The 16,162-nt window shown below is 40.4% G+C and overlaps 1 protein-coding gene across 1 annotated transcript; it reads left to right on the forward strand.

Annotated features, from left to right (window-relative positions):
• The first annotated feature begins 1,033 nt into the window (after positions 1–1,033).
• LOC139730354 (syntaxin-17-like) lies at positions 1,034–15,633 on the forward strand. Its single transcript, XM_071641219.1, has 7 exons — positions 1,034–1,105; positions 3,656–3,836; positions 4,678–4,743; positions 6,249–6,489; positions 12,108–12,331; positions 14,359–14,445; positions 15,385–15,633. The coding sequence occupies exons 2-7, from the start codon at positions 3,678–3,680 to the stop codon at positions 15,631–15,633; spliced, it is 1,026 nt and encodes a 341-aa protein (XP_071497320.1). The 5' UTR covers positions 1,034–1,105; positions 3,656–3,677.
• The last annotated feature ends 529 nt before the right edge of the window (positions 15,634–16,162 follow it).

The following is a 16,162-nucleotide window of genomic DNA, read 5'->3' on the forward strand; positions in this document are numbered from 1 at the left end:
TGTTATGTACATGATTTCTTTCACTGCTACCCAGCTTGCCAATTCGTCGCTGTACTTTAGCATCCTTATGTTTACATTCCCCCCTTATATAAACGCAATACAAAAACGGTAAGACGTAGCGCAGATGACCCTTACCTAGATATGCAAATAAGCATGATGTCATAATACGCGCATCACTATGTGCGCGCTCCTCTTGCTTTGCGGTGGGATATTCTCGCGACACGTTACTTTTCTGGATTGTTCATCCCGGGTCAAAATCATGTCATAATTGACTCATTATGTCCCTTTTCACTCATGAGAAGGCCTACAATCCATAAAAACAGCCTTAAAGATAATGCGTCCGGGCACTGATATCGAGAGGGCCCTCTCGAAGAACAGTGATACTTACACCCTGGCAGTAAAGAGACAAAAAATGTTAGATTTTGTCAGACAACATTTTTTTCATCATTATTGCAATCGTGATTCAAAATGAGACTCGAAAGCAGCCGTTTTTTCTTTGTTTTTTGCTTCTCTTTGTTGTTGTTGTTGTTGTTGTTGTTGTTGTTGTTGTCAAATTCTAGTAGAGCTGACATGTGATTATAAAATGATAGCTTACAGGCCATAAGAGCGAAGCTGTTGATGGAGTGTTAATAAACCTTTGGCAAGAGGTCCAGATTAACAATACGAGTTTGTTTTTTATCAACTTTTTGTTATTCCTCTGTTGCTGATGCTGGAATATAATCAGATTTTTTTTTTAAAAACTCGCATTGTAGGCCTATATATTCGTTTATTTTATTAGGCCCTGTTATTTTTTCGTATAATCTCATGAAGCTCTGTGGTGAGCAGAAGTAATTCTCGTCACCCGACAACAGCGGGCAGCAGATAATTCTTGGAGTGGTACGATGTCAACACGGGATTTCCCATAGTATACTCGGTGTACAGTACATGTACATAGGTTGGTAAACAATGCAGAAGGCAATAATGGCGTATGGAGCTGGAGAAACGGGCTCGACCTTCGTAGCACAAGCATTGTGTTAGGTGTTAATACACCGTTACACGATTTGAATGTGAGGTAGACTAGGATGGATGAACAGTTATTCACAGACAACCCTGCAATGTTTTTATGGTAAGTGAACTTTCTAGGAACCCTTTCTAATAATGAACTGCTGTGCACTCATGACGTGTATCGTCACCGTGTTTTACGCCGGTGCGGTCCATACGGATTGCCGGTCATTGATCGGACATTTCGGCAGTACTGTAGCCGCGGCCGTGGGGTTGATGGTCGTCGAATGGTCGATATCGTTACGTAGCAATACCCTCTGCAATACTACAATGCACATCACACGATCAAGCATAGTATAAACTTCACGTATGAACTATAATGTAAGCAATCCTTTAATCGCATGAGCCGAAAGAAAGGTATCTTGCCCTTGTAGACAGACAGATCTGTCTGTCCGGAGAAGTCTTATTTTTTTGACGTTCTGTTATCGTGCTCCGATCTATAGATAGGAGGTGATCCGTGAAGCCAAACGCAGTCTCCGCGGAACATATCCGCGACAACCAGATACAGACCAATCTTTCGGTCAAGATTGTCACTAACTTAGACTCTGGTCTCTAGATAACTACACGCAGCCGCTGTCGCGAAGCGACACCAGTGTCTGGTCAGGCTAGTCTCTAGATAGATCTAACCCTGAAAGCTCTAGATTTCTGGACCTGTGCTTGTGAGGGAATGGACGATCATTCCCGTTATCAAATTTTTGTGTCTGACACTTTTTACATAGCTATGCTAAGGCAATTGTCATTTTCAGCGGTGGATGTACGTTTCCTTCCTGAATATCTTTATTAATTGTAGAAAACTAAAATATAAGGGATCCCCATAGTCTTCATTCAATAATCCGTAATGTGATTTTGTTTAAAATTACGTCAAAAACCCACCGAAATCCGTAATTAAAATCAGGTCTGTAAGTGTCCATATTGCTTCACTCCTCATCTTCTGCTTGTTATTTGAATGGCAATCACTCTCGTATACTACAACGTAGCGAGTCGGAAAAGTTCATGACCTTGTCAGAGCGGAAGTGACCCATGAAAAGGTCAAATCATGAGAGCAGCACACGCTGATAGATATATGTACAATGTATGTAGCATTACTAGCAAACCACAAACTTTACATAACACACAAGACGCACGGGCATATGTAAAATGCTACCACGGTACTTCCGGTTGAGCATTCGTGGTAGTTCGTTGATTTTGTAAATCGTTGCACAATTTACTCCGAAAAATTCAACTATAAGGTCTGGATGCCAACAAAACACCAAATTCAGCTCAACCATCAGCAAAATACGATGTAGGTGAGTGGTAAAAATCATCTTATTGGTAAAATCAAACAAAATAAAAGACATTTTAAAGCGACGGTCGTAGCTGATACAACGTAAAACACTAGTAGATGTCAGACTGCTGTGCTTTGCACAGCGGTCTGGTCAGGCTAGTCGTGACTTGACGCTGTGAGTCCAGTACCAGTTGGTACTCGCACTCCAGATGAGCAGTGTTGTCTGCTACCTAACCCCAGAGTGGGGCGCTGTAACCAGTAACAGCTCAGTACGTGTTGGGGTCGCCGCTGCGGTTATCTGCTACCATGCCTTCCTGATTCAGTAACAGGCCAAAGATGCTACCCCTCTCAGATATTACGACATGACATTGATCTCTATAGGAGATGTCCAGTTCCTTTTCTTTGGTGGAAATGAAGTTTGGGCTTTTAACATTTTGCAAGACACCAAGAAGCACTTTGTGAAACAGTACAGGGCAAGCATACCATTTTAAGAGGAATTCACAGTTTATTTGATGAAAATCGGTTTTGGAATGGCTGAGATATCCAAAAACAAAGTAAAACAAAGAGATCCCAATAAAAGGTGGGACCCACCTTTTATTAGGATAAAGCTTTTCTGTTGGTCCTGTGTGTGAGAGAGTCACAACCCACACATGAGGAATAGCCTACCTCATCATTTCATCTCAGTATCCTGCAAAATCTTGTACATCGCATTAGTGACCACTTACAATTCTTGTAAAATAGTTTAGCCACATGCAATGTAACAGCAATTTCATATTCCATTCCTTAACTCTTTATTTGCCATGGTTGAAACCCCCTGTGTGCCATGTTCTGAGACACGAAGGTAGTCATGCTTTGAGAAAGAATTTTGTTTTTCCAATCTATATAACTTCTATACATTTCCGTTAAGCTGGAAATAATAGTGAGCAAAGTTGAAGAAGAATACCAAGCATTGCTTTGATATAAATTGTATGACAAATCCATTTCTATTTATTTGTTTAATGACCAGTTGCTACATTACTGTAAAAGCTTGACTTTTGCACATGAAACCGTGAGAGAAACTTAGAATTTACACGCAAAGTAAGTTTTGAACAGCGCTTGATAGTCAATCACCACATAGAATGCAAGTTGTATGTAAAAGGAACAAAAGCGCGAGAAAAGCTTTCATTGTAATGCGGGATTAGGCTCTTTATCGATCAATTTAAGCGGATTAGTGCTTTTGAGTGGAATATGCGAAGTTGGCACGCTGTCGACTGAGTGGGACGTGCGAACATGGCACATAAAGAGTTAATTATACATGGAATGTAGATTGATATCTTCTTTACACAACCACTTTATTTTGTTGTCTTCAAGGAAATCAAAGGCTTGCTGAGGTATGGCAGATTTTGGTGAGACTCCTACAAGTGTGCCCGACCCCGATGACATAATGAAGCAGCCGATTAAGAAGCTGGAACCTGCGATCAACCGATACACCAAGATCGTCATTCCACTGGATCTTGACAGGCTCAGCAACCACTGTAGGAATATTCAAAAGGTACCAACCTTTATGTCACTCCATTCTATACAAAAAAACAAAAAAAAAAACAAACAAACAAGCAAACACATGACAAAGCCATTGTGCCAATCAAAATAAACATCAAGTCAATATACCTAACACTGACAAGAGAGAGTGGCATCATACATTTCCAAAAGAAGCATTTTTCCTTGGCAATCTGACCTGCTTTTAAAGTACATTTATGTAGGCAGAGAAGGACTCCACTGCCACATATTACATGTACCTCGGCCAAGGATGGAGGTTATTAAAATGTATTCATTGGCATTTAATTTGTTTGTTTGTTTGCTGTGTACAAGATAACTCAAAAGGTTATGAACGGATTTGAACGAAACTTGCAGGAAAAGTTGATAATGAAGCCTTGAGCAGAGGATTTATGGATTTTTTAGGAATTCTTTTCATCTTTTTGCAGATAAGGTAAATCATTTAGGGAGTTCAAGCTGTGCGTATTTGAGGTTTGCATACATGCTCTTATTAAGAGCGAGTTCTGTTCGGGCGAGATGCTGCGCAGCTGGAAGCTGATGATGTAAAGAACAGGCTTCTGTATTGGAAAACTGGACAACTTTCAGCATGTGAGCATGGCTAGAAATTAGCTGGTTGGCTGAGGTCTGCGCTTTAAAGTGCTTTTGTAGTTTATTTATATATTTGTCTAACTTTGAGTATCTGGTATCCGTATTTTGTGTATCTTTTGGCTGTTTATAGTATTCAGAACTGGATAGGCATAGTATTTGTATTGGTCTTGGTGTGAATTTCCTCGTGATAGTGTCTTTTCCCTTTTACCGATGCTCATGTTGATTTTCGACCTTTTTCTTTACCCCAAAAGTTGCAGCAACAACAACAATGGGATAAGCTGAGAGCAGAGCAGATAAATGCCAGGAGGACAGTACAAGTGAGTGAATTAAGCCTTGTAATCTTTGAGGGATTTGATGTGAGTATCATACCACAAATATATTGATGTGAAAACTGTGTGATATTTGATATGCCACTCGCTATGTGAAAAGAAATCCAGATGAAAGAAAAAGGGGAAAATACAAATGCTGTATGTCATAGACTTCTGATCTGTTGCAGCAAGTAGACAATAGCTAGATTTTATCATTTTTGTGGTAAAGCAAGGATCAAAGTTTCTCTTTGCTTCTCTGTTCCTTTGTTTAACCCGTTGAAGATTTATTCCGAGTATACAGAATATTCGACCTCGATTATCTGGCCTCCCTTTATCCGGAAATCTCTATTATCCGGACGCGTTCACGCAGTGAAGGACTTTTTTTTTTCATCCAAAAATTGAGAAAAAAACAGTGACTTTAAACTCAATTAAAATTTCTACAAAACTCACACGACTTACCTACAATATTCCCGACAGAACTAACATAAATTCACACCACATTATCATCGTAAAATTAAGTAGTCGTGATCTATAAATTTTGCGCAGGCTAGCATAGATTACACCACCGTTGCGGGGTACTCTACCTGCCTTGCTGCCAGTGCACTGGGACGGCAGCTTGGATGGCAGCTATATACTCAGTACATTAACATTGTGTCTCCCATATCCGGCCAATTCGCTTATCCGGATGAGCGCCGGTCCCGACATGGCCGGATAATCGAGGTCGAACTGTAATCGGAAATGTGTCTATGGGAAATGCATGTTGTAGCAAAATCAGCCCATCCTCACAGGTTAATCTCATGGGCTATGATGTTAGACTGTTGCATCATTTTCCAAAGTAGGTTTAGCTTGAGCACATTACAGGGCATTGAACCTAAATTTATGCAAAAAGCAATGCTTAGCATGTGACAGCTACAGTGTACAACATTGGCTCATTTAGGGTAACAGGAGCTCCTAAACTCAAGCTAGACTTATGTGAACATTTTTCTGTAAGATTTTTCAATCAGATTTTACTTTGCTTTTCTAAGACTAGATGTGCAGTATGCAGTTCTGTTTGGTTCAGCTCAGTTCAATATGATTCGCAAATACAGAACCAGATCTATCAGTCACATGAATACATAAATGGTAATCAAGGAGAATGTTCAATGCATGTACTGTATTACAGGCAGAAATTTTTGCGGTACATTGATTTTCGCTTATTTGGTGCAACTTCTGTCTTGCGTGAATTCTAAAATCAGCAAAAATATCTTCACAATTTTCTCTGCACATTGTGAATAGGTTGACAATTGTGCAACGTGTATTCAAGGACCCGCGAATATATTTTTGAGCAGCTCAGTACAAAAAATTAATCACACGAAAATATCGACGTTTACAGTATACAGTGATCAACAAACTAATTACAAGTGTACATGATGTATCACATAGGGCATGTGAAAATTTCTTGCAAATTTTGTAGGTCGGTGAAAGCTCATCGTCGCTTTGGTCGTAATAAGATTTTTGTGTCGTTGTTATCACAGCAACTGAAGGCCAATGTACGGGAGATGGAGAAAGTGCGGCTCCAGGTGTGCGAGGCAGACCTAGAGGAGTTTGACGGCCAGATGGCGCCGGTCAAGGACGACGTCATCCATGCTGTGGTGGAGGTCATCGAACTATGCGGGGTGGAGAGCTCACCGCTGGACCCACCTCTTATGACCCAATCCCTCCTAAATGCCGATGAGAAGACGAGGTCAAGATTTCGTCTCAACAGCTCCAGTGAAGGTATAGTATTATCATACCACACAAGTGGGTAACCAGAGAAGTTTGTGAGTGCATTTATAACTCTTTGCTCTCAGATAGCTACCACATTGTATTCTTCAGCTTATGGTGCTAAAATATGACCCGCCATGACAAAAGGATCCGAAAGTCACTCATCAAAATTTATCAAAACCATCGAGTTTCTGCTTTTGGCATAATTTTGTAGTCTAATGTTTCCGCTGTCATCTGCTGGAATAATGATCAGAGGAAAAGCAAGAAATCAGCGTTTTTCTGGGCCATGATTTTCCGGTTTTCAACAGAACAAAAACATGTACAAAGATTTGGATTTAGCGCTGCAGATAGACTCCACCCCTAGCAATAAGGGAGTGATCTTATTGGTTGGTGTGGGGCATCCTGGTTACTGATTGGTTGTGCATGGACCGCTGGCACTAGGCTTGAGTGAACATTGTGGAGGTTGCAAGGAGCAAATATACCTTCTGTTGTCAAGAGGTGAAAACTGTCTTGCCTCCCCTTCATCACAATTGTGTCGGAAGGAAAAAGTTAATGGCGGTTCTCTCGAAATGCTGATTTCCTAGACCACTCAACATGCTCTCATAAAATTATGGATATCTCTGCAACCAAGTACTTGTGTGAGTCGTGTGATATATGAAATTAAAGCAGAACATTAAGGGAATAATATCATGCCATTTTCAGAAAATCTACCTCCCACGACTTTAGGATCCTTTTGTTGTAGTGGGTCACAAATACAGGTTCTGTTATGTCATACATACTAATATGTCAATTATGTCAATTCAGGTAGTCATATATAGTTGCAGTTTTCAATACTGATTTTGATCATGGTCAATATAATACTGTTTTGCATGTTATTATATATATCTATATATATCTATCTATATATATATATATATATATATATATGTTGATAAGGTAGTCCACGTGTTGGCAAGATAAAAAGATAAGTAACAAAGCTGCAACAAAGTTCATGCTGTATTCACCAACGGTTTATTTCTTCACACAAATTTTCGGGCCTCTCGCCGCCCTTTCTCAAGTGTTGATACTGAGAGAACAATAACAAAATTAAGCCATAACAATATATTGCAACCGTGTTACTAAGGATGCGCGCTTTAACGCATCCATGCTAGGCATCCTAACACCCAGCGCGCATCCTGGCAACAGTACAATGTTACGTCATAATGAAATTACAATGAGTATAAAGCATACATGAAAAAACTTGGCACGACTGATACAGAAGTAATTCCTCTGAATACGCAGCTGCGGTGGTAATGTAAAAGCAGTGCATTATTTCTTTCAAAATTCAACATACACATAAATTAACTTTAATTCTAGTGTATAGATAATCTTTACATAATCTGAAATTATCATGATCAATATAAACATTCGATTTTTTTAAATCAAACTGAATCGTCACACTGATGGTTATGCAAAATATGTGCAAGCAGTTTACCATTCCTTTCAAACTTCAGCATACACATACATTAACTTCCAAATTCTGGTGAGTAGATAGTCTTTAAATAATCTGAGACTATAGCATGAATATGAAATACGTGAAAAATCATATTTTTCTTCTTTTGATTAAATAGATACGTCACAATACGTCTCGGAGTGGAAAAAAGACTGGTTCCAAGAAATGGTTAAAAGGAGCGTCAGCATTATATCACTCAAGCAATATAATGATAAGATCTATTGCAGCGGGGTAAACGGGAGAACATACAACAATAAGCGGCGCACCTACTTGTAAAAAGTGTAGTTCGTGAGCCATGATAGATCTATGTTCATGCCCTGTCCCTGGAAGCTTCGTGTGCGGATGATTGTTTTTAGTTCTTTCACATGTCTTTCTTCAAATGCTTCCATGTCCTTGTATAAAATGCAACATTGCAGATCTGTTAGTGTGTGATTTGGTTTGTTGAAGTGTTGTGCGACTGGATGTTGTGTTTGACTTCTAATGATTGTGCTTTTGTGATTGTTGAAACGTTGTCTAAAATTTGTTGTTTCTCCGATGTAGACAGCCAGGGGACATTGCTTGCATGTAAGGCTGTATACTACATTCTTGCTGTTGCAGTCCCCTGACGTCGGATGGAGGGTGTGGCCGGAGCCAAGTGTGATATCTGTATCTGTGATTAGGTGAGCGCATATTTGACATCGTTTGTTTCCACATTTATGATTTCCAGTAGGATTGATTGTTCTGTTGACTCGAGATCGTGTAAGCAAACTCTTCAGGTTGCGTGGCTGTCGTTGTGCATGTAAGGGACGTGCTGTTAACTCGGGAGCTACCGATTGGACTTGTTTGAGAGTAGGCCATTCTTTCCTCACTTCCTTCATGAACTGTTGTGATGTGGGATGATATGTTGTTACAAAGACTTTGCGTGTGTGTGAGTCTTTGGGTTTCAGATTATCATGATGTAGTAAGGATGAGCGTCTTTTTGCTATCGCGCGGTCCCTACCTGCTTGCACAATGTCTAACGGGTACCCCGCTGCAACAAATTTTTGCCCCAGCTTCAAAGACGCATCCAGAAATTCCTTGTGATCAGAAATGATTCGTCTGTAGCGGAGCATTTGACTGTACACAATTGACCTCTTAATATGATTAGGATGGAAGCTGTTGTACTTAAGATACGTCTGTCTGTCTGTAGGTTTGTGGTAAACAGACGTGTTCAGCTTCCCTCCTTCTTTGCGGATAGTCACATCAAGAAAGTGTACTTCTTACCTAGAGCTGTCCATAGTAAATTTGATGTCGGGATGAACCATGTTGAGCTTGGAGTGGAACTCCGACAGCTGTTCGTCAGAATGGGGCCAAATGAGAAAAATGTCGTCAATGTAGCGGACAAACATGCTAGGTTTTAGAGTTTCTTTCGAGAGGAATTCTTCCTCGAGTACGGCCATAAAAATACTGGCATACGCTGGCGCAAATTTAGTACCCATGGCAGTACCCTGAGAGAGCTATGTAAAAGATACCAATGATTTTCTTAATAGACTCGACAACATTCAGCTTCCTCCAAATTGCACTCTAGTCACTTTGGATGTCGTCAGTCTGTACACGAAAATTCCTCACTCCGATGGGGTTAATGCATTGCGTAGATTTTTGACCAAACACGACCCTTCTTCTGACATGCCCATAGAAGACATTTGTCGTCTTGCCCAGTTCATCTTGAAACATAATTACTTCACATTTGATGATGAATGCTTTCTACAAACTCAGGGTACTGCCATGGGTACTAAATTTGCGCCAGCGTATGCCAGTATTTTTATGGCCGTACTCGAGAAAGAATTCCTCTCGAAAGAAACTCTAAAACCTAGCATGTTCGTCCGCTACATTGACGACATTTTTCTCATTTGGCCCCATTCTGACGAACAGCTGTCGGAGTTCCACTCCAAGCTCAACATGGTTCATCCCGACATCAAATTTACTATGGACAGCTCTAGGTCAGAAGTACACTTTCTTGATGTGACTATCCGCAAAGAAGGAGGGAAGTTGAACACGTCTGTTTACCACAAACCTACAGACAGACAGACGTATCTTAAGTACAACAGCTTCCATCCTAATCATATTAAGAGGTCAATTGTGTACAGTCAAATGCTCCGCTACAGACGAATCATTTCTGATCACAAGGAATTTCTGGATGCGTCTTTGAAGCTGGGGCAAAAATTCGTTGCAGCGGGGTACCCGTTAGACATTGTGCAAGCAGGTAGGGACCGCGCGATAGCAAAAAGACGCTCATCCTTACTACATCATGATAATCTGAAACCCAAAGACTCACACACACGCAAAGTCTTTGTAACAACATATCATCCCACATCACAACAGTTCATGAAGGAAGTGAGGAAAGAATGGCCTACTCTCAAACAAGTCCAATCGGTAGCTCCCGAGTTAACAGCACGTCCCTTACATGCACAACGACAGCCACGCAACCTGAAGAGTTTGCTTACACGATCTCGAGTCAACAGAACAATCAATCCTACTGGAAATCATAAATGTGGAAACAAACGATGTCAAATATGCGCTCACCTAATCACAGATACAGATATCACACTTGGCTCCGGCCACACCCTCCATCCGACGTCAGGGGACTGCAACAGCAAGAATGTAGTATACAGCCTTACATGCAAGCAATGTCCCCTGGCTGTCTACATCGGAGAAACAACAAATTTTAGACAACGTTTCAACAATCACAAAAGCACAATCATTAGAAGTCAAACACAACATCCAGTCGCACAACACTTCAACAAACCAAATCACACACTAACAGATCTGCAATGTTGCATTTTATACAAGGACATGGAAGCATTTGAAGAAAGACACGTGAAAGAACTAAAAACAATCATCCGCACACGAAGCTTCCAGGGACAGGGCATGAACATAGATCTATCATGGCTCACGAACTACACTTTTTACAAGTAGGTGCGCCGCTTATTGTTGTATGTTCTCCCGTTTACCCCGCTGCAATAGATCTTATCATTATATTGCTTGAGTGATATAATGCTGACGCTCCTTTTAACCATTTCTTGGAACCAGTCTTTTTTCCACTCCGAGACGTATTGTGACGTATCTATTTAATCAAAAGAAGAAAAATATGATTTTTCACGTATTTCATATTCATGCTATAGTCTCAGATTATTTAAAGACTATCTACTCACCAGAATTTGGAAGTTAATGTATGTGTATGCTGAAGTTTGAAAGGAATGGTAAACTGCTTGCACATATTTTGCATTTTGATTTAACCATCAGTGTGACGATTCAGTTTGATTTAAAAAAATCGAATGTTTATATTGATCATGATAATTTCAGATTATGTAAAGATTATCTATACACTAGAATTAAAGTTAATTTATGTGTATGTTGAATTTTGAAAGAAATAATGCACTGCTTTTACATTACCACCGCAGCTGCGTATTCAGAGGAATTACTTCTGTATCAGTCGTGCCAAGTTTTTTCATGTATGCTTTATACTCATTGTAATTTCATTATGACGTAACATTGTACTGTTGCCAGGATGCGCGCTGGGTGTTAGGATGCCTAGCATGGATGCGTTAAAGCGCGCATCCTTAGTAACACGGTTGCAATATATTGTTATGGCTTAATTTTGTTATTGTTCTCTCAGTATCAACACTTGAGAAAGGGCGGCGAGACGCCCGAAAATTTGTGTGAAGAAATAAACCGTTGGTGAATACAGCATGAACTTTGTTGCAGCTTTGTTACTTATCTATATATATATATATATATATATATATATATATATATATATATATATATGTATTTCTTTTTTTTTGTCTCAATCCTTGTGCAACTGATAGTAATCAATTGTATGTCACTGCCTGTTATGCTAATTTTTGGCAAAAACTGTCCAATGCATATAATAGAGGAAGTCATTGCACAAAAGAAGAAATGGTTTGCAGGCCTGATGATGAGTGTCCTCATAATATGTCTTCCCAGTGGTGAGCTGTGATTGCCCAAGGCAAGAAGGAACAAATAAACAATAAAAAACATAGAGGGATAATGTCCTGGCCTGAATTTTTACTTCGTTGTAACCGGAATTTCATTATAAACGTGTTCGCTATAACAGGAGTGCACTGTACTAAGTTATATTTTTCTTTCATCTCAGCAGCAAAGAGCCCTCTCTTGTCCGGCGACACTAGTGAAGACATCTCAGACCACCTGTCTCACGACGAGAGTGAGCGTCAAGGTGGTGGGGCCCTCCAGCAGCAGGCCCAACAGACAGTGGATGAGGAGGACTCCTCCTCCCAAGAGGCCCAGGAGTCTTGGGTCCACCTCAAGGAAGAGCTGGTCCAACTCAACAGCCTCACCCACGAGTTTGCTGCCCAGGTCAAGGTGGGTTCTCCTTCTTCTTCTGGGAGAGTGACTCCAGTCAATTTGCTGATTATTCCGTCACTTTTAGGGGGTCTAAGTTGTATGAATCTTCCAAGCGTTCAAGTTGCACAAATAATCATTACCCAATTAAGTAAGTAGATAAATAATCAATAAACTGGAAAGTTCATAAATAACAATAAAAATAATAGTGAAAAATTGGCACTAAGCAACTAATCTTTGGCAGAGGCTCTTGACACAAATATCATGTGTCCATGATATTGGCCTTGACCACCTCCTGGGGTCATCTGTTCCAGTCTTTGGTGATTCTTGGTATGAAGGAGTTTTTGGGATAGAGAGTTCTGCTGGGTTAAATAAGACCTTACCCATACATTGTCAAATTGTCACCCCCAAAATAAGCAGTCTTTACTAAAAAAAGCAAACAAAACAAAACAAAACTAGAAAAGCACTCTTGAGAGCGCAAACCTCCGGCAAGCATGCAACTCATTTCCACCATTGATCTTGTTCTTCCATAGAGATGTCAGTGATATCAATGATTTCCACCGATACGTACATATATATCAATGTGTGCTGAAAGTTGCCCGATTTCCCAATATAGAAGCCTTTGTTACGCCATAAACCCTCAGCTGCACGGCGCGCCTCATCCTTGCAGAAACTAGAGCACGCACTTTAGTGCGCGCATGCAAACCTCAAATACGCGCATGCAAACCTCAAATACGCGCAGCCTGAACTCTCAAGTTCATTGACCCTACCTGCCAAAATATCAAAAATCCTTCATAAATTCTCCAAAATTTCTCGGATCATTACCAAAAGTTAATCGTTTGTTACTTGCGTCATTCTCAACCTTTCCTGCAAGTTTCATCCCAATCTGTTAACTACTTTTTAAGTTATTTTGCACACAGACAAACGAACTAACTATCGAACTAAAAAACAAACCAACGGTAACGAAAACATAACCTCCCCCCTTGGCGGAGGTAAAAACCTATGCAGTTGGAAGGGATGCTATGTCAATACTATGGGTGTGTTGGTATGTGTAGTTTCAAGTTTATTCGCAGCAGATCCAGGGGCCTGATGTATTGTTATTATTTCTTTTTTTGTGGGATGGGGGGGGGGGGGGAGGGTGATGTGGATCAAATATGAGACCAAATTTCACATTTTCATCTTCTTTAAAGTGAAATTTGTATGTCATCGAAGTTTGTATCCCTTTTTGTAAGCAAAAGTACTGATTACCAACCTTTGGAGGCTTACGTAGCTGATATACCTTGCAGTGTTATAGGAAACAACAAATTGTCACATCATTACCTATGCAAATGTAACTTGAGTTGCTTTATTCATAAGAATAAAATTGCTGCAAAATATGCTGTGTATGCAAACAAGAAGTGACAGTGGTGATTGCAGGGTTGTTATCAGGGTTTATATCCTCTAGACTTTGCTGAACATAAGGTGAGGTGTGTATCCTCAATGAAACAAATGCTGCAGTGCACTCCAGTTATGACAAACACGGTTATAATAAAATTCTTGTTACAAAGAAATGAAAATTCAGGTCCCAAGACTATCAACTGCATGTAAACAATTTATCAACATGTACTTTACCATTCATTCATTTACAACAAGATTTTGATATAGAAAGTAAACTGCCTGTCCCAAGGACTTTGTTATCAGGAGAGTTGTCTGTAGTCTAGCTTGAGTTTCTCATTCTTGAGTTTGCTGCCAAGATCAAGAGGGGACCTTTTAATCCCTGATAACAAATAATAACATTATTAGTTACGTTCAGACGACAAACCCTAACCTCGAGGTTAAGCTCTTGCCCCCTAACTTCGACGCGCGTCCGCATGACAAAGCTTAACCTCGAGGTTAAACTCTTGCCCCTTTGAGCTCATTGATTTTTGAGTCCACACGGTGCTTAACTACGACTACGACTCACTAGATATACAGTAGAAGTACTTGGTGACTTCACACGTATTCATAGCTTTGGGCAGAGCCCCTAGAACAATACTGACGACATCGTTTACATTCGCTCTTTCCTTCAGTCACAGCAAGAGACCCTGGACCACATCCAGAACAACATTGAGGTCGCCAACATGAATGTGGCTGCTGGAGTGAGGAATCTACTACAGGTGAATTTGAAACCATTAAATCTTTATGTGCCACGTTCGCACGTCTGACTCAGTCGACGGCGTGCCATCTTCGCATATTCTGCTCAACAAACAAAGCCACCAAAACCAATCGATAAATCGCTAATCCCGCGGTACAATGAAAGTGTTTCTCGAGCTTTTGTTCCTCTCACATGCGGCTTGCATTCTATGTGGTGATTGACTATCAAGCGATGTTCCCAACCAGATTTGCGTGTACATTCTAAGTTTCTGTCACGGTTTTATGTGCAAAAGTCATGCCTTCACAGTAATGTAGCAAACTGGTCATTCGAAAGAAAAATTGAAAATAGATTTGTCATACAATTTATATCGAAGCAAAGTTTGGCTTTCCTTTAAACTTTGCTCACTATTATGCCCAGCTTAACAGAAATTTGTAGAAGTTATTAACTTTGGAAAAACAGAATTCTTTCTCAAAGCATGTCTACCTTCGTGTCCTAGAATAACGTGACACACAGGGGGTTGCCACCATGGCACATAGAGAGTTAAAGAAAATATGATTATTCAACCCCTCCCAGGAATTTGTTGATTTAAATTCATACAACATGTACAGCAATAAATTTGGTAGTTGTTAATTTTGAATTTAGCTGAAAAAGCAATAAAAAGAAAAGAAAAAAGATCTTCACTTGCTGGATATGAAACTAAGTTATCTACTGCTTGTCGTTGGTAGTTAATGCTGCCTCATATTACAAAAGCTCCAAGAGCATTGATGTGAAAATTATAAAAAGATGTGCTAATGTCTATCATGTGTTTTAGTGAAGAAGAGAAGTAGATTTTGTTTCTTCTGTTTTACATTTGGCAGAAAAACAATGTTTTGGGGAAGATCTATGGGGAAACAAAGTCAAAATGTGTATGTGACATGAAATTGAAAGGACTTCTGAGTGTGTTTTGTTATTTCCATTTCAGGCATCCCGTCTCAAAACTGCCATGCTTCCACTGGGAGGGGCGCTCTTGGGGGGAATCGTCGGCGGTCCTGTTGGATTGGTTGCGGGTATCAAGGTGGGCGCGGCAGCAGCCCTCGGGGGTGGTGCCATAGGCTTCCTCAGCGGCCGCGCCATCAAGAAACGCAAGGACCAAAAGATCCAGATGGAGATGTCGGTCCTGACGAACGGTTCGACGACCGACAGTCTGGTTGAATCGAGAAAGGACAAGTGACCGGGTGTGGGAGCGAACAATTACAGATAGGACCCTGAATTGTCGCATGATTTATGCCGCGAGATGTGTCTGCCGGCAAGTAAGCATGGAAAATGGAGGAATGATACGGAGCATAACAGTGATCGTGCAATGCGTACTTTTTGTTTACATCAGGCAAAAGGATATAGTCCTACAGACCGAATAGAGAGAGAGAAAGAGGAAAAAAAAGAACTATTTCTCATCACATTCTTCACTACTGTTGGAAATTTCACACAAGGCGTGGTTATTGCCTTGCATGATTGCATCACTTGCAGGTGGAGTTCAGAGCAGCAGTACTGCAGTCAAACAGGTTGTTGCCAGGACTAATGGTGAGACCAAACTTGGTCCAGTGCAGTAGAAGATCCACATGGGGAAATGCATGCCCCTCTTCTGCATCCAGTCTGGCCCCATGAATATATATCATGAATAATGTTTACCCAACCATATGGTGCCAAGTAAATTGCAGTGAATTGCAATGCAACTTTTGCTAGAGCATGAAAAAAGACCAAGG

This window comes from Diadema antillarum, unplaced genomic scaffold (assembly GCF_040938485.1).
Source record: "Diadema antillarum isolate AM-2024a unplaced genomic scaffold, OU_Dant_1.0 seq00000303_RagTag, whole genome shotgun sequence".
Lineage (NCBI taxonomy): Eukaryota > Metazoa > Echinodermata > Echinoidea > Diadematoida > Diadematidae > Diadema > Diadema antillarum.